This window comes from Pongo pygmaeus, chromosome 1 (assembly GCF_028885625.2).
Source record: "Pongo pygmaeus isolate AG05252 chromosome 1, NHGRI_mPonPyg2-v2.0_pri, whole genome shotgun sequence".
NCBI classification, from domain to species: Eukaryota; Metazoa; Chordata; class Mammalia; order Primates; family Hominidae; genus Pongo; species Pongo pygmaeus.
This window is the reverse complement of record NC_072373.2, coordinates 95,844,807-95,862,335: the sequence shown is the minus strand read 5'-3', so window position 1 is coordinate 95,862,335 and position 17,529 is coordinate 95,844,807. Positions and strand designations below refer to the sequence as shown.

The 17,529-nt window shown below is 46.0% G+C and overlaps 1 protein-coding gene across 6 annotated transcripts in view; it reads left to right on the top strand.

Moving 5' to 3' along the window:
* Window positions 1–117: 117 nt before the first annotated feature.
* The window catches only part of TDRD10 (tudor domain containing 10), a 46,954-nt gene continuing 29,542 nt past the window's right edge, over window positions 118–17,529 (top strand). For 2 of the 6 annotated variants that reach the window (XM_054460429.2, XM_054460410.2), the window contains exons 1-4: window positions 118–297; window positions 4,155–4,183; window positions 4,521–4,600; window positions 5,703–5,761. In XM_054460429.2, the coding sequence (XP_054316404.1) occupies window positions 4,182–4,183; window positions 4,521–4,600; window positions 5,703–5,761 (141 nt within the window). In that variant the 5' untranslated portion in view covers window positions 118–297; window positions 4,155–4,181. Of the gene's footprint in view, window positions 298–4,154; window positions 4,184–4,309; window positions 4,601–5,702; window positions 5,762–17,529 lie in introns of those variants that run through there. The other 4 variants (XM_054460419.2, XM_054460399.2, XM_054460386.2 and 1 more) reach the window with 3 other exon arrangements.

Sequence of the window (17,529 nt, the reverse complement as noted above, 5' to 3'; positions counted from 1 at the left end):
CCACTCCGCTCTACTCCACTCTTTCTGCAAACGTTATTTTTGGCGGTAGAGAAGAGATTGCGGGCCGAGGTCTGGGCGCACGGACAACGGTCGACAGCTCCTGCGCTAGTTCCGTTACTCTTCGGTGGCACACGGTCCTGGGCTCCGCGAGGCTCTTCCCGACGTGGCCGCCGGGGATTGGCTGCCGGCAAGCCCCGCCCCGTGCCCCCGGGCTCTGAGGGGGCGGAGCGCGGAGGGAGAAGGCGCGAAGGCTGGGCGTCGCGATCGCAGGTGCTCGCGTGTGGCCCGCGAGACGAGGTATGGCTTGTCGGCCCCAGGTCCCGGGCTGCCAGGCGAGGGTTGGGAGGGAGGGGCGTCGGCAGGTAGCCATGGGAAACGCCCTCGTCCCGATGGAAGGGGGAAAGGGGTCGCTGTTCTCGCGGGGCCGTCGCTCGCTCCCGCCGGGTGGGAGCGGCCCTCCTAGTCCGGATTTGTGCAGGCGGGGAGTGCCGTGTGCAGAACTGTGGCCACTTTATGGGAAAAGACGCCTCTGTCATTCCTCCCTCCCTTCGAAGCCCTTTAAAAACTTTCCGAGGCCGGGCGCGGTGGCTCACGACTGTAATCCCAGCACTTTGGGAGGCCGAGGCGGGCAGATCACCTGAGGTCAAGAGTTCGAGACCAGCCTGGCCAACATGGTGAAACCTGGTCTCTACTAAAAATACAAAAATTAGCCGGGCGTGGTGGTGCGCGCCTATGGTTGCAGCTACTCAGGAGGCCGAGGCAGGAGAATCGCTTGAACCCGGGAGGGGAAGGTTGCAGTGAGCTGAGATCAAGTCATTGCACTCCAGCCTGGGCGACAGAGCGAGACTCCGTCTCAAAAAGACAAAAAAAAAAAAAAGAAAAACACCTTTCTGGTTTAAAAAAAGAAATTTAAACTTAGTTTACTGAACGGAAATCTTTTAGTTTAGCAAACTAAATGTGCTGCAGGGGCTGACCAACACTGAGTCCTCGTATACAATGGAAACAGAATGATCGCGACTGTGGACAGCCTCATTTGTGTGGGTGGTGGTTTGTGAGGTGGGAAAGCTAAAATGAAGAAATGCGTGCTCATACTGACGTTCTTGAAAATGCGTATTGACATTTTTTTTAAAGCTTTATTGAGAGATAATTCACATACCATAAAATTCACCTGTTTTAAGTGTGCACCTCAAGTGTTTTCAGTATATTTGGTGTGTTTACAGTACAACCATCGCAACAATCTAATTTTAGAACATCTCCATCACCCCCAAAAGAAATCTCCCATCAATTAGCAGTCACTCCTCATTTCCCTCTCCGCCTCCCGAGACCTAGACAGCCACTAATCTACTTTCTGTCTATACAGATTTGTCTAGTCAGGACTTTTCAGAGAAGTGGAATCATGCAATATGTGGCCTTCTTTCCCTTAGCATCATTTTTCAGATTTATCCAGGTTGTATAGCATGTATTACTACTTCATTCGTTTTATATTGCCAAATAATATTCTGTTGTATTGCTATACTGCACTTTATTCATTCATCAGCTGATGGATATTTGGATTGTTTTCACTTTTTGGCTATTATAAGCAACACTACTATGAATATTTGTGGAAAAGTCTTTGTGTGGACACATATTTGAATTTCTCTTGAATAGTTACCCAGGAGTGGACTTGCTGGGTCATATGGTAATTCCCTGTCTAACTTTTTGAGAGCCTGCCAAACTTTTCCAAAGTGGCTGCACCATTTTACATTCCTACCAGCAATATGAGGGCTCCTGTTTCTTCATGTCCTCAATACTTGTTAGAGATAGAGGATGTTATCTGTATCTCTTGCTTTTAGCCACCCTGATTGATATGAAGTGTTATCATTGTGGTTTTGATTTGCATTCTCCTAATGGCCAAAGATGCAGAGCATCTTTTCATGTGCTTATTGGCCATTTGTATATCTCCAGAGAAATGTCTAGCAGATCCTTTGCTCACTTTTTAATCGGTTTATTTGTTGTCTTTGTTGGTGAGTTGTAAGAGCTCCTTATGTATTCTTTAGGTCTTTTTAAAAACACAAATAAAGCCTGGCTAACATGGTGAAACCCCATCTCTACTAAAAACACAAAAATTAGCCATCGTGGTAGCGCGTGCCGGTAGTCCCAGCTATCTGGGAGGCTGAGGTGGGAGAATCGCTTGAATCTGGGAGGCAGAGGTTACAGTGAGCCGAGATCGTACCATTGCACTCCAGCCTGGGCAACAGAGTGAGACCCTGTCTCAAAAACAAAAAACAACAACAAAAAAACTACACAAATAGGTTACTTCTCCAGACCGAACAATAGACTGGAAGGAAACTCAGGACTTTGGAATCATATGGTCATATGGTTTGGATTCACAACAAAAACAGGCTTCTCCCATTTGTGAGCATAGATGCTAAGTGATCTTGGCCAAATACTAGGTTATCATCTCTGCATCTCCGAGACTTCATCTGTAAGGTGGGTTAACAATGTCTCCCTCTTAGAGTTTGAGTGAGGATTAAATGAGAATGTGTGTTAGCTGCTTAGCATAGTACCTGGCAGGCCTTAAAGGCATCTTGGACAGATTTATGCTGGGCCTTGGCTTGGGAGGTCTCAGTGCCTGTTCTGTTTCAGAAGCCCATAGGCTTTTCCAGAGACTACCAGGAACTGGGGCTAACATCCTGTATCTCTGATTTTGCCCATAAATCTCTCTCTCCATTTTTATCCATCCATACCTGTCTTTTAATTATCTGAACTACTTTTAGTTCTATTTAGAATTGGTTGCAGCTAAAATGGTTGTTCCCTCCGACAGCTGGGAATAATGTAGAGAAAAGAGTTACTGTTTTATTTTAAAATTTAATGTTTTAATTTATGTTTTCTCTAAAGTACAGGAAAAAAAAATCCCTTTAAAATGACTTTGACAGCCTTGTTATCTGTAGAAAGAGAACCAATGCTCTGGAATCACAGGACTGAGTTACCTCAGTATCTTTTACAATTTTATAAAATCACCTGATATCCTTGAGCTTTGGTTTTCTCATCTGTAAAATGGGAAGATAATACTCACGGAATTGTAGGAAAGTGCCCATAAAAACCGTAAAAATAAACACAATAGCTACCATTTATTGAGTTCTTGACACATGGCAAATACTTTAAGTGCAGTATCTCACTTCACTGCCATGATCTATGACATGGGTGTTTTGATTCTGATTTGACAGATGAAATTTGCCCAAGGTCTCTGGGCTGGACTCACAGATGCATCTAACTCCAAAAGTTCTGTTCTTTCCATAGGCCAGCCACTGTGCGGAGCGGTGTGTGGTTTTAAAGTTGCCCATGCTATCTGTATTAGTTTTCGATTTGCTTTCATAACAAAATACTACAACCTTAGTGGGTTAAACAAGACAAATATTATCCCATAGCTCTGTAAGTCACAAGTCTGACATATGTCTCAGTGGGCTAAAATCAAGGTTTCAACAAGGCTGTGTTCCTTCTGGAGGCTTAGTTGGAGAATCCATTTCCCTGCCTTTTCCAGCTTCCAGAGGCTGCCAGCATTCCTTGGCTTGCTGCCCCTTCCTCCATCTTCAAAGCCAACAACAGTAGTAGAGTCCTTCTCATATCACATCACTTTAACTTTGTTTCTGTTGTCACATCTCTCTCTCTCTTTTTTTTTTTTTTTTTTTTTTGAGATGTTGTCTCACTCTGTCACCCAGGCTGGAGTGCAGTGGCCCAATCTCAGCTCACTGCAACCTCTGACTCCCGAGTTCAAGCAATTCTCCTGCCTCAGCCTCCTGCGTAGCTGGGATTACAGGTGCCTGTCACCACACCCAGCTAATTTTTGTATTTTTGGTAGAGACAGGGTTTTGCCATGTTGGCCAGGCTGGTCTCGAACTCCTGACCTCAGGTGATCCACCTGCCTTGGCCTCCCAAAGTGTTGGGGTTACAGGTGTGAGCCACTGTGCCAGGCCTGTTTTGTCAGTTGATGGGCAACCTTAACTCCATCTGCAACCTTGCCATGAAATCTAATATATTCATAGGTTCTAGGGATTAGGATGTGGACCACTTTTGGTTGGGGGGGCATTATTCTGCTTACCACAGTACCTATTCAGTGGTTATATGATGGTGAACTATCCTGGCATTCCTCTAACTGTGGCTGGTTGGCTTTGCAGGAGATCCTGTTGGAAAGCAACTGCAGCATGTAAGTCCCTTCTTTTTGCTGATGAGCAAGCCTCGCTCCATCCACCAGCCTTCTCTTTCTCCCATTCCTGTCTCACCATGCCCCGGTCTTAAGAGTCACCCCTGGCATCTCTTGCCAGTCGATCCTAACCCTGAGTATACTTTAACTGTTAGTGATTTAAAAGGTCCAGTGGAGGGCTTCCTGGCTTGGAACCAGATTCTGGGAGGAGGAAGGGAAGCCCTTGGTCAGGAAGGGGAATGGAGGTTTATGCAAGGCCCCTCTGCTTATGCCTGGCACATGTTTCCTTTTGTCGGAGTCTGAGCTTGGGAGGTTCGATGCTGACACCTGTGATTGACAGGTCCTGGAACAGTAGTCACCCCCAACTCTCTGCTAAACTGTTTGGGAAGAATGGAGTGTTGGAGGAGCAGAAGTTTCCAGGTAAGTTAGGCTGGGGGATTCGCTGGTGCTGGGACTCTCATCCTGCAACTTGGATTCCAGTTAATGGTTCCCAGTCTGCCCAGTTTCTGTTCAATGTGAAACTTGGTATCTGCCTAGATTCTGCTCTTCCTCCAGTCAGCCACCATGTTTCCTGTCTCATAGTGCCTGTGGCGCCTGCCACTGCTGCAATGCAGACCCTTACTCCCTGGTGCACCTGCTGCTCCTAACCCCGTGCTTCTGTTTCATTTGTGCCTTCTTCCAACTTTCCCTCTACCATCTCCAAAGTGATCTTTCTGAAACCTAGGTCTATTGACACCCTGCAACCCGTTACAGCCCTCACCCATATCACCCAGCCAGTGGAATAAACTGTGACTGCTGTGGTACAGCCTTTCATTATTTCATAGTTTGGCCTCATCTGCCTTTCTAGCCTCCTCTCTCACCACTCACTGCATGCAGTGTGCAATCCATCTGGCACCTAGTCCTGGCTATGAGCAATTTCCCAAATATGCTGAGCTTTTTCGTATCTCCGTGTCCTGGCATGGGCTGTTCCCTCTGCCTGGATTCCCTTCGGCCTCCCTCCTGCATTCCCCTGGGCCCCTGCATGCTCCCCACTCTCAGCTTAGTGTTAACTCCGGAAGCACAACCCCATGGGTCCCGAAACACTTCATAATACCTCTCTCGTTGAAAGTGCTGGATTCTTGGTGTGCCCATGGCTCTAGGTTCCTGCAGAGTGATCCCCTGCTGGGAAGGCAGGGATATGCACGGCCAGCACTTACCATGGACCACTCCTTAATATTGATAAGTATTGCTGAATGATTGGGGACAGTATAGCCATTCAGTGTTCACGGGGGTGGGGGTATGTTTGTAGGGGTGTATGTGCATGGGAATATTTTAACATTGAAGAAAAAGTGAAGCCAGGTACAGTGGCTCACGCCTGTCATCCCAGGACTTTGGGAGACTGAGGTAGGAGGATTGCTTGAGCCCAGGAATTTGAGACCAGCCTGGGCAACATAGAGAGACCCTGTCTCTACCCTGTGTTCTGACTCCTCTGAATCCTCTAACCGTATGTATGCCTGCCATTTAATGCTGTTTTTCTTCTTAGGATTCAAGAAAAGAGAGACAGAGGTGTATGTTGGCAATCTTCCACTGGATATTTCTAAGGTATTTATTCTTCACGATAGGCTGCTTATCTTCCTTGGCCTTCCCATATGACTTAGTAACCTGCTAGTAACTTAATTTCCCCTGTTTTTAAAGATGTTTGAGAGCTATGATAGTGCAGACAGTCACTCGTTGGTGACTAGGGTAACCAATGCATCACAGTTTGCCTTGGACTTTCTCAGTTTTAGCACTGAAATTCTAATCTGGCATCCTGGGCAGTTAGTCCCACTCTTTATCCCTGTATACCTGGATGGTTGGTCAGCCTTCTTGTTATTTTGGGTTGAGGTAGCTTCTTTTTAGGAAGCTTAGCCCTTGTTAGGGCTCAGCTGCTGATCCTTTGGTAATGGGGAGCAGTTGGTTTCAGCCAAAAAAAATGACACCTATTTGATTGTGAAATGAGCTGGTTCGGTCAGTGCTGTGTTAGTGGGACTTAGAGAGTAGAATGTAAGCAATCGTATTTTTGACCCCAGGCACCTTACTGTCGATTTGGAGAGGCCAGACCAACAAACCTGAAATAATTATAAAACAATATAAGTGCTTAAATTTTGTAGTAAGTGTATTTGAAATACAGATGAAAGGAGAATGAAAGTGTGGTCTATTGAATTGAAGCACCACCTGACTTTTTTTTTTTTTGGCATCTACTACATGCAAAATATTGTGCCTGCAGTTTGGCATGTTTAAAGATAAACAACCTAGTCCTTGCCCTCAAGGCGCTCAATCCTGGAAGAAGGATAAGAGAAACTAACCTTTGTGGAACCCCTGCAGCATGCCAGACATTTTTCAAAATTTTCTTAGTCTCCATTTTCCCTTGCTAACCAGTTCCACTCAATCATCTCTGCCCAGTTGTACCTTATTCCTTTACACTATTTACTATATTTTAACTGTCAGGCATGCTCTAGGAAATAAGCTAAATGCTTTATTCATGTGGTTTTATTAAATTGTGATTGTAACTCTGGGTGGTGGTAATGCCCCCATCTTGGAGATGAGGCAGCCAAGGCTCTGAGAGGTCATGTCCCTCAGCTAAGTACACAGACCTAGTGAGTGGTCAGCCAGGAGTGGAATCCAGGCTCAGTTGCTCCCAAGTCCCATGTTCTTTGCTTTGTGCCAAATCATGTAACCGATAAGATATGGAAATAACTCACCAAATAAAAGATGGACCATTATGTTTTGTCTGACAGAGAGAAGAAAATGGTATTGGAGCATAGTAAGTCATTGTGATCCAATAAATGAAATAATATTCAATCAAAGGGGCAGGTTGGGGGATTCCTGGCACCTGATAGACGAGCCTACTGGGGCTGGTTCTCCTCCCCCATTTTGGCAGGCTGGTCCAACCTGTTACTTGACAGTGAAGTGGGCAGAGGAGCCCTACATGTGGTTCCTGCAATGGTCTGGGGAGGTAAGATACTGAGCAGTTCTGCCACCTCTCTCTTCCCCCCTCCCCAGTAGACCCCATTCCAGAGCCTAGCACCTGGGGCTTGCTTGGCCATACTGTCCCACACCATGGTAAGGGAACGTTTCATCCTTGTCCCCTTCACAGAAAGCAGCAGCCCTCCCCATAGTGCCTTCTTTCAACTCAAACTCGGACCAGCCTCATAGGAAAGATTTGAGCTGTGCTTTAGAGAAGGAGTAGGGTTTTAAAAAGAAATTTCTAGACCAGGCATGGTAGTTTACAGCTATAATCCCAGTACTTTGAGAGGCTGAGGCAGAAGGATCACTTAAGCCCAAGGAGTTGAAGACCAGCCTAGGCAACATAGTGAGACCACATCTCTTAAAAAAAAAAAGAAAAGAGAAAAAGAAATTTTGAATGGTAACATTAATGCCCTGTCAAGAACTGTGAAATGGGCTGGGTGCGGTGTCTCACGCCTGTAATCCCAGCACTTTGGGAGGCCGAGGCGGGCAAATCACAAGGTCAGGAGATCGAGACCATCCTGGCTAACACGGTGAAACCCCATCTCTACTAAAAATACAAAAAATTAACCGGGTGTGGTGGTGGGCACCTGTAGTCCCAGCTACTCGGGAGGCTGAGGCAGGAGAATGGCGTGAACCTGGGAGGTGGAGCTTGCAGTGAGCCAAGATGGTGCCACTGCACTCCAGCCTGGGCTACAGAGCGAGACTCCGTCTCAAAAAAACAAAAACAAAAACAAAAAAACTGAAACGTCTGAGATTTTACCCTGATTACAAACTAACAAATTGGCCTGCAGCAGTTTCCAGGTTTCTGGTAGAAGACACAAGAATCTTGGGTCAGAGTTGAACGATCGTCTACTACAGTAGCCAGTATTTTTAAAAAACTTTTCAGGCCAGGCGCGGTGGCTCACGCCTGTAATCCCAGCGCTTTTGGAGGCTGAGACTGGTGGATCACAAGGTCAGGAGATCGAGATCATCCTGGCTAACACGGTGAAACCCTGTCTCTACTAAAAATACAAAAAATTAGCAGGGTGGTGCCTGTAGTCCCAGCTACTTGGGAGGCTGAGGCAGGAGAATGGGGTGAACCCGGGAGGCGGGGCTTGCAGTGAGGCGAGATTGCACCACTGCACTCCAGCCTGGGAGACAGAGCGAGACCCTGTTTCAAAAAAAAAAAAAATTTAAAATATATATAATATTTACATATCTTAAAATTTACCATTAACTTTTTTGTTTGTTTGTTTGTTTGAGACAGGATCTCATGTTGTCACCCAGGCTGGAATGCAGTGATGCGATCTCAGCTCATTGCAGCCTCTGCCCTCAAGGCTCAAGCAATCCTCCCACCTCAGCCTCCTACGTAGCTGGGACCACAGGTGTGCACCACCACGCCTGGCTATTTTTTTGTGTTTTTAGTAGAGATGGGGTCTCACCATGTTGCCCAGTCTGGAGAATTTATTATTTAAAAATGTACAATTCAGGCCGGGCATGGTGGCTCATGCCTGTAATCCCAGCACTTTGGGAGGCCAAGGTGGGCGGATCACTTGATATCAGGAGTTTGAGACCAGCCTGGTCAACATGGTGAAACTAATAATACTAATAATACAAGTATTACTAATAATACAAATTATTACTAATAATACTAAATAATACTAAAAATTACTAATAATACAAATAATACTAATAATACAAAAATTAGCCGGGTGCAGTGGCTCACACCTGTAATCCCAGCACTTTGGGAGGCTGAGGTGGGCAGATCACAAGGTCAGGAGTTCGAGACCAGCCTGGCCAATGTGGTGAAACCCCATCTCTACTAAAATATAAAAAATTAGCTGGGCATGGTGGCACGTGCCTGTAGTCCCAGCTACTCGAGAGGCTGAGGCAGGGGAATCACTTCAACCCGGGAGTTGGAGGTTGCAATGAGCCGAGATTGCGTCATTGGACTGCAGCCTGGCAACAGAGCAAGACTCCTTCTCAAACAACAGCAATGACAACAAAAAACAAAAAACAAAAATTAGCCAGGTGTGGTGGCACACACCTGTAATCCCAGCTACTCAGGAGGCTGAGGCACAAGAATCGCTTGAACCCAGGAGACAGGATGCAAGTGAGACAAGATCGTGCCACTGCACTCCAGCCTGGGTGACAGAGTGAAACTGTGTCTCAAAAAAAAAAAAAGTACAATTCAATTATTAATATATTCACAAGATTGTGCAGCTATCAATCCTAATTCCTGAATATTTTCATCACCCCCAAAATAAACCTCATACTCATTAGCAGTCCTTTGCCTTCCCCCTTCCTCCCAGCCCCTGGTAACCACGAATCTACTTTCTGTCTCTTAAGGATTTCCTATTCTGGACATTTTATGTCAATAGAATCATACAATGTGGAATTTTGTGTTTTCTTTCACTAAGCATGTTTTCAGGGTTCATTTGTGTTAGAGTGTGTCTTAGTACTTTGTTCCTTTTTTGTTGCTGTTGTTGTTGTTTGTTTTTGTTTTTAAGACGGAGTTTCACTCTTGTTGCCCAGGCTGGAGTGCAATGGCTCTAGATCTCAGCTCACTGCAACCTCCGTCTCCCAGGTTCAAGAAATTCTCCTGCTTCAGTCTCCCGAGTAGCTGGGATTACAGGCATGCGCCACCTCTCCTGGCTAAATTTGTATTTTTAGTAGAGACAGGGTTTCTCCATGATGGTCAGGCTGGTCTCGAACCCCTGACCTCAGATGTTCCGCCCGCCTCAGCCTCCCAAAGTGCTGAGATTACAGGCGTGAGGTACTGTGCCCGGTGACTTTTTCCTATTTTAAGGTGCATATCTTCTAGCTGTGTCTACTGAGAGACATTGGAGCTCTGATTACCCAGTAGCAGTAACACTCCCGGCCCATAGATTGTGTTCTTTCCCACTAAAGAGAACCAGGCCTTCTTAGAGAAATGGCTGATTGCACATCTGGAGCTGTTATGCCAGAAAGCCATCAAAGACTATTGAAGTTTGAATGAAAAGACAGAGGTTTTATTCAGAGGTGATTTATTTAGAGGTGGTGTTCTTAATTCTTGGAGTTTGTGCTGAAGTGTTTGCATGTGAAGCAATGTGGTGTTTGAGATTTGTTTCAGAATAGCCTAGTGGCCGGGAGAGATGTTATGGATGAAATGGGAATGGCCATGAATTGAGAATTGCTGAGGCTGCTGAGTGATAGGCGTATAAGGATTTGTAATACTATTTTATCTATTTTTATTCCGATTTGAAAGTTTCCAAATAAAAAGATACAAGGGCAAGCAAAGAGGGCATCCCATGCGCCAAAGACGGACCAATTTGAGCATCAAGTACTACATTTGATTAAAATTCACCAATGATTTTAAAAAGCATTAATTTGTAGTGGTATCTAAAGAAAGAAATAACACTGGACACAACTGAAAATGGAAAGGTAATGGTTCGTTAACATAAAACTTGATAATTAAAGAGAAGGAAGAAGTATTTATCTTGCTTTTCCAACACCAATGTAATAGCATTTTCAGAGCAAACAACCCTAGTGAATGAGAGAAGGTTCTTTACAGAAGAACTCTAGCTCATAAATGCAGAAGAAATGATAGAATTAGAAAATGACCATTGTGCAAATCCCAGTGAGATACCTATTTCAGACAGTGGTTATCTGAGCTTGCTTAATTCATTAGGTAAAGTATTGTTGGGCAGTTTTACAATGGATGGATTAGGATGTTACCATTTGAACTTGCTGACTAATTTTAGCCTCACTAAAAATGAGATAACCAGATATGAGCCCCCTAAAAAGTGATGCAAGATAAAGGCAACCACAGCATTTTAAAGTATTCTGTCCCAAAAACACCTATACTAGTCAAGCTCTATAGCAGATTTGTAGTCAAAAGGAAATATAGGGAATAGAAGACCAAAATAATGCTGCCATAAAGCAGCAGCACTCTTGTCTGTGGAACAGCTGACCTGATTTCTAGAACAAGTCAGTCACGGAAAAATTAAAGTAGATCTGATAGAGGTTTAAGGAGATTTGGAAGAGACTTAGGGGCTGGCTTTGGTGGCTCACGCCTGTAATCCCAGCAGTTTGGGAGGCCAAGGCGGGTGGATCACCTGAGGTCAGGAGTTTGAGACCACCCTGGCCAGTGTGGTGAAACCTCGTCTCTACTAGAAATACAAAAATTAGCCAGACATGGTGGTGGGTGCCTGTAATTCCAGCTACTCAGGAGGCTGAGACAGGTTATTTGAACCGGGGAGGCGGAGGTTGCAGCGAGCCGAGGTCACACCACTGCATTCCAGCCTGGGTGACAGAGCAAGACTCTGTCTGAAAAATAAAATAGAAGAGACTTAGAAATGATAACGAAATACAATGGTAGCCTTTGTCTTGATCCCGTTTTGGACAAAACAACCACAAAAAGACATTTCTGAGACAATTGGTTAGGTTTACCTGTTGATAGTAAGACATTATTGTTTTTCTTAGTTTGATAATGATGTGTCTAGTGAGAAAATGCCTCTTTGAGGAGTAGGCTAAAGTATTTAAGGGTGAGATGACAGAATGCCCAGGATTCTCTAAGACACTGGTGAACAAGGGGTGGAGAGACAGGGGAAACACACGGAATGGGGGTGCTGGTTAAAGCATGGTGATGGGCTTGTGGGAGTTCATTGTACTCTCTACTTCTGTGTATGTTTGGAATTATTTTATAACAAAAAGTTACCTACATCCAGAACCTGGCACCTGTTGTCACGCCACTGCTCGCACCCCGGCCAACCCACTGCTGTCCCACCTGTATTACTGCCAGGGATCTTAGTTCATTTGTTTGTTTGTTTGTTTTTTGAGACAGGGTCTTGCTCTGTCACCCAGGCTGGATTGCAGTGGTGCAGTTATGGCTCACTGCAGCCTTGACCTCCCGGGCCCAAGCAAGCCCCCTATCTTGGCCTCCCATGTAGCTGGGACCACAGGAACACATCACCATACCCAGCTTATTTATTTATTTATTTATTTTTATTTTGTTTTGAGATGGAGCCTTACTCTGTTGTCCAGGCTAGAGTGCAGTAGCGTGATCTTGGCACACTGCAGCCTCCGCCTCTTGGGTTCAAGCGATTCTCCTGCCTCAGCCTCCTGTGTAGCTGAGGTTACAGGCATGCACTACCACACCTGGCTAATTTTTGTATTTTTAGTAGAGACGGGGCTTCACCATATTGGCCATGCTGGTCTCGAACAGCTGACCTCAAATGATCCACCCACCTCGGCTTCCCAGAGTGCTGGGATTATAGGAGTGAGCCACCACGTTCAGCCTCTGGCTAATTTTTATGACGGGATTTAGCCATGTTGCTCAGGCTGGTCTCAAACTCCTGGGCTCGGCCTCCCAAAGTGCTGGGATTACAGGTATGAGCCACCGCGCCCAGCCAGCTCCTCTTCTTGCTTCTTCCCAGCTCCCCTGCAGTCTAATCTTAACATAGCAGCCAGAGTGACCCCATAAAGTGGCAAGCAGGTCTTGGCCCCCCTCCACTCAGAAGCCTCCAGTGGCTTCCCTTCTTATTTAGGAAGAGCAGAGTCCCTTGCGGCCCTGCGTGAACCGCTCCCTGTGCCTGCCTCACTCCTGCCTTCTTCCTTGTTTGCTCTACAGCAGGCTCTCTGGCCTCCTTGCTCAGCCCAGAACCTGCCATAGGGCCTTGCACCTGCAGTTTCCTCTGCTCACTGCTCTGCTTCAGAGGTGGCCTTCTCAGACGCCCTCCCCGGCTCTTCTCCCTCAGTTGCAGCCCCCATTCTTCCTGTCCTTCCTGCTCTGTGTCTCCTTAATACTTTCCACCATCGAACTCACCACACCTGCTGCTTACTCCTCTTTTTTATTTTTTGAGATGGAATTTCGCTCTCATCACCCTGGCTGGAGTGCAATGGCGTGATCTTGGCTCACTGCCACCTCTGCCTCCTGGGTTCAAGCGATTCTCCTGCCTCAGCCTCCTGAGTAGCTGGGATTACAGGCACCCATCACCACACCCAGTTAATTTTTGTATTTTTTTAGTAGAGGCGGGGTTTCACCATGTTGGCCAGGCTGATCTCAAACTCCTGACCTCAGGTGATCTGCCTGCCTTGGCCTCCAGAAGTGCTGGGATTACAGGCGTGAGCCACCGTGCCTGGCCACCTGCTACTTACTCCTCTTAGTGATGATCTCTTCCCCGTAAAAGATGAGCCCAGCAGGGCTCTGCTTTCTGCACCTAACACATTTCTAGCACAGAGTGGGCACCTAATAAGTATCTATTGAATGAAAGAGTGAGAGGAAGTGAAGATAGCATAGATGACTTTTTCAAGGATTTTAGTCAAAAAGAAGAGTAGGAAGATGGAGTGGTAGCAGGAGGGGTGTATGGGGTCTGAGGCATTATGTGTAATAAGTATTAACATGGCGAATTTGTATGCTCATCCAGTGGAGAGGGAAACTGGTGCTGGAAAGAGAGGAGCTGATTTAGCGGCAGAGGCTTCGAGAAGGTGGGAAGGAAGGGATTGGGGCAGGGACAGGTCTTCCACATAGAGGGATGAGTACAGATACGGGGGTGGTGGGAGAATGGAAGTTCCCCTTTGGTTGCTTCTCTTTTCTCAGTGAAGTAAAAATCAGGGTTCTCTACTGAATAGAAAGGATGTGCAAAGTGTGTGCGGTAGTTTTTTCTGGGAGAGTGGGGGGCTGATGATGAGGAATAGGTAGTAGGAATGCCATGAAGTACTGGACACCAGGTAGTGATTGCAGTGATAGACCCTGGCACCTAAGCTGGTTAACGAGCACAGCAGGGGCCAGGAACATTGCACGGTAGCTCACGCCTGTCATCCCAGCCCTTTGGGAGGCCCAGGTGGGTGGATTGCTTGAGTTTAGGAGTTTCAGATTAGCCTGGGCAACATGACAAAACCCCATCTCTACAAAAAATACAGAAGTGAGCCAGGCATAGTGGCGCATGCTGTAATCCCAGCTATTTGGGAGGCTGAGGTGGGAGGTTGGCTTGAGCCTGGGAGGCAGTGGCTGTAGTGAGCCAAGATCATGCCACTGCACTCCAGCCTGAGCAACAGAGCCAGACCCTGACTCAGAAAAAAAAAAAAAAAAAAAAAAAAAAAGGCACAGCAAGGACATTGTAGGTTCGGGTGGGGCAGAACGGTTAGGAGAAAAGGGTCAGAGTCAGGCGTTTGCAGGAGGGTGGAAAGCGGTGGAGTCTGAAGGGTCACAGTACTGGGGAGTGTAGTTGGAGAACCAGAGGTGTGAGCGGGAAAGATAGGAGGGGGTCAGAGAGCGCGGGGTTCAAAGCTGTCATTTGGGGGTGCGCATTGGGAATGACCATGTCTGGGCTGTGCCCTGGAAAGCAGGGAGCTGAGGTGCTGGGCAGGTGGTTGTTGATCCCTCACCTTCTGTCTGCATATTTGTCTGTGGCTTGCTTTGATCATGTCCGTGTTGGCATGTGCAGCTCTAAGCAGTAATTTTGGCTGTTACAATATTCTTTTGTATGAACCTACCACAGTGTGTTTACCTGCAAATAGACATTCCAGTTCTTAGGTTGTACCATATGAAATAGCTGGTATTGGACCTTTTTTTTTTTTTTGAGACGGATCTCGTTCTTGTTGCCCAGGCTGGAATGCAATGGTGCGATCTCGGCTCACTGCAACCTCCACCCCCTGGGGTTTAAGGGATTCTCCTGCCTCAGCCTCCCAAGTAGCTGGGATTACAGGCATCCGCCACCACACCTGGCTAATTTTGTATTTTTAGTAGAGACGGGGTTTCACCATGTTGGTCAGGCTAGTCTCAAACTCCTGATCTCAGGTGATCTGCCCACCTTGGCCTCCCAAAGTGCTGGGATTACAGGTGTGAGCCACCGCGCCCGGCTTTGACCATTTTTTTAATCTGCAAAATCATCAGTTTCACATGGCTCACACTAATATTTTCCTAGTTTTTGCTTCCTCAAGCAGAGCTTCAGTGAACCAGCTTGTACGCATATCGGTGTGTGAGGTGCGAGTGCCTCTGGGACCTGTACCTAGGTGTGGGGCATCAGGGCCACACGGGCCTCACAGCTAGACCAGGAAGGGGACTGACTTGCACTCCCACCAGCAGCACAGGGTTCCTCTATCATGAATGTTTGGTGTTGTCCAACTGTTAAATTGCTGCCAGTTGGATGGGCATGAAATTACTTAGCACATAGGTGAGTGCAGTAACCTCCTGCCTGTCTGGCACAAAGTCAGTGGTCCATAAATGCTGGTGCCGTAACTAATAGCAGGTTATCAATCTCTTAAACCATGTGGTTGGAGGTGATTGACTGGAAGGGATGTGTCTTTAAGTGAAATAGGTTACAAAGCAGAAGGTACAGTATGATTTCATGATATTTATAGTAGATGTGCAGTGTTCATATTTTGGTAGCAGAATTATGGACAATACTTCTAGTTTGCTTATCTGTGTTTTTAAAAATATTCTACAACAAACATTTAATGTCTTTGTAATTTAAAAAATCCAGTAAGTTACTTTTATGATTTAAAATGAGATATGCATGAGGCAATTTTAGCTTAATGTACCAAGCCTCCTTTCAAATCTATAATTGATCAAAACTTTTTTTTTTTTTTGAGATGGAGTCTTGCTCTGTCGCCCAGGCTGGAGTGCAGTGGTGCGATCTTGGTTCACTGCAAGCTCTACCTCCCGGGTTCACGCCATTCTCCTGCCTCAGCCTTCTGAGTAGCTGGGACTACAGGTGCCCGCCACCATGCCCGGCTAATTTTTTTTGTATTTTTAGTAGAGACGGGGTTTCACTGCGTTAGCCAGGATGGTCTTGATCTCCTGACCTCGTGATCTGCTTGCCTCAGCCTCCCAGGGTGCTGGGATTACAGGCATGTGAGCCACTGTGCCCAGCCACATAGTAAATACTTAATGCGTTGAAGGCCATTGTAGCCTGAAAGCAGCTGTAGACAATGAGTGAATGGATGTGCATGGCTGTGTTCCAGTAAAACTATTTACAAAAAAAAGTGGTGGACTGGATTTGGCGCAAGGTCATGGTTTCCTGATAACTGCTAAAATACTAGTTTTCTGTTTTATTTTAGTAATGGTAAAACCTGAGAAGAAAACTATGGTTTTGCACAATATAATGGAAGAAAAATGTAGGATTTGAAGTTAAGAGTCTGGAGTTCAAGTCCTAATTCTAAATTGGCTATATAGCCATAGAGACGTCATTTAACCTCTCTGATCCTTATTTTATGCCTCTGTGCAATGAGTATAGTAATAATGTGTACTTTATAGGGTGGTTGTGAAAACCAAATGGAATAAAGGATATGAAAGTGCTTGGTAAACTGAAAATGCTAAGCACACATTGCTCGTTCTCACAAATTGTTGTTCAGCATCTTTTAGATTCATGTGTAATAAACATTAAATATTTGAGTAAAGCAAATTAGAAAATTTGAATGTAAATGTAATATAAACATGAAGACTGAGAAAAATGAGTTATACAGAATGCATTTCTATTTTCCTAAGCCAACAAAGTGACTTTGGAAGATGGTATAAATATAAATTTTTTTCCAAAATAGGGTTTTCCAGAGAAAAATTGGTTTTCATCAGGGTTGTGAAATTTTATAATCATTAACACTCTTGTGGGGAAGCCGAGAAAGGAGGAAGTATTGAGGGGTGCAGGCAGGAGGTGAAAGAGCTGAACCTGAAGTGAGGCCGTCACAGTGGGCAGCGAGCGCATGTCTGTGACCTGCAAGAAAGCATTTCAGTAGGGCTGGAACCAGCCTGGCGCAGGCAGTCAGGAGGGAGTGGGCAGGGAAGAAACGGAGGCATTAAGTGGAGACCGCTCTTTCTACAAGTTTGGCAGAAAAGAGGAAAAATAGGGTGTAATTCAAAAAGGCCTCAGGGTGGCATAGATGTTATCATAAAGCAGGGGAGGTTGGTGCCTTTGTGGAGACAGCAACCCAAGCCTGCGGAGCAGGACGGGGAGGAGGGGATGGGGTGAGGAAGACGGCCTGAGGGCAGACTAGGAGAGGAGATAAGAAGGGTGTGGGGAAATGTCCGGGGAAGAGGAAGGGAACCATATCCCTGGGCAGAGGCCAGGCAGGGTTGAGAAGCAGTGAGGAGGAGGTACTCGCAAAGCTGCGGAAGTCACTTCTTCCTGGGAGCATACCCTGACCACCTCCTTTCCCTCCAAATCTGGATTAAACGACAGGCCGTGTGCGCCCATAGCCAGCTGTATGTGCAGTGATGAAACGGTGTGTTTACTTAATTCTCTTGTCTGCATCCCTGCTTGACTGGTGAGCTTCACTGAAGACAGGGCTGCGGTCTTTCTTGTCTATCCTACAAAACATGGCACATACAGCACATAATAGATCCTCATTAAGTATGAGTTAAATCGGGTCCAGACTAGCTGGCTGGAGATCTGAAACCTTGAGAA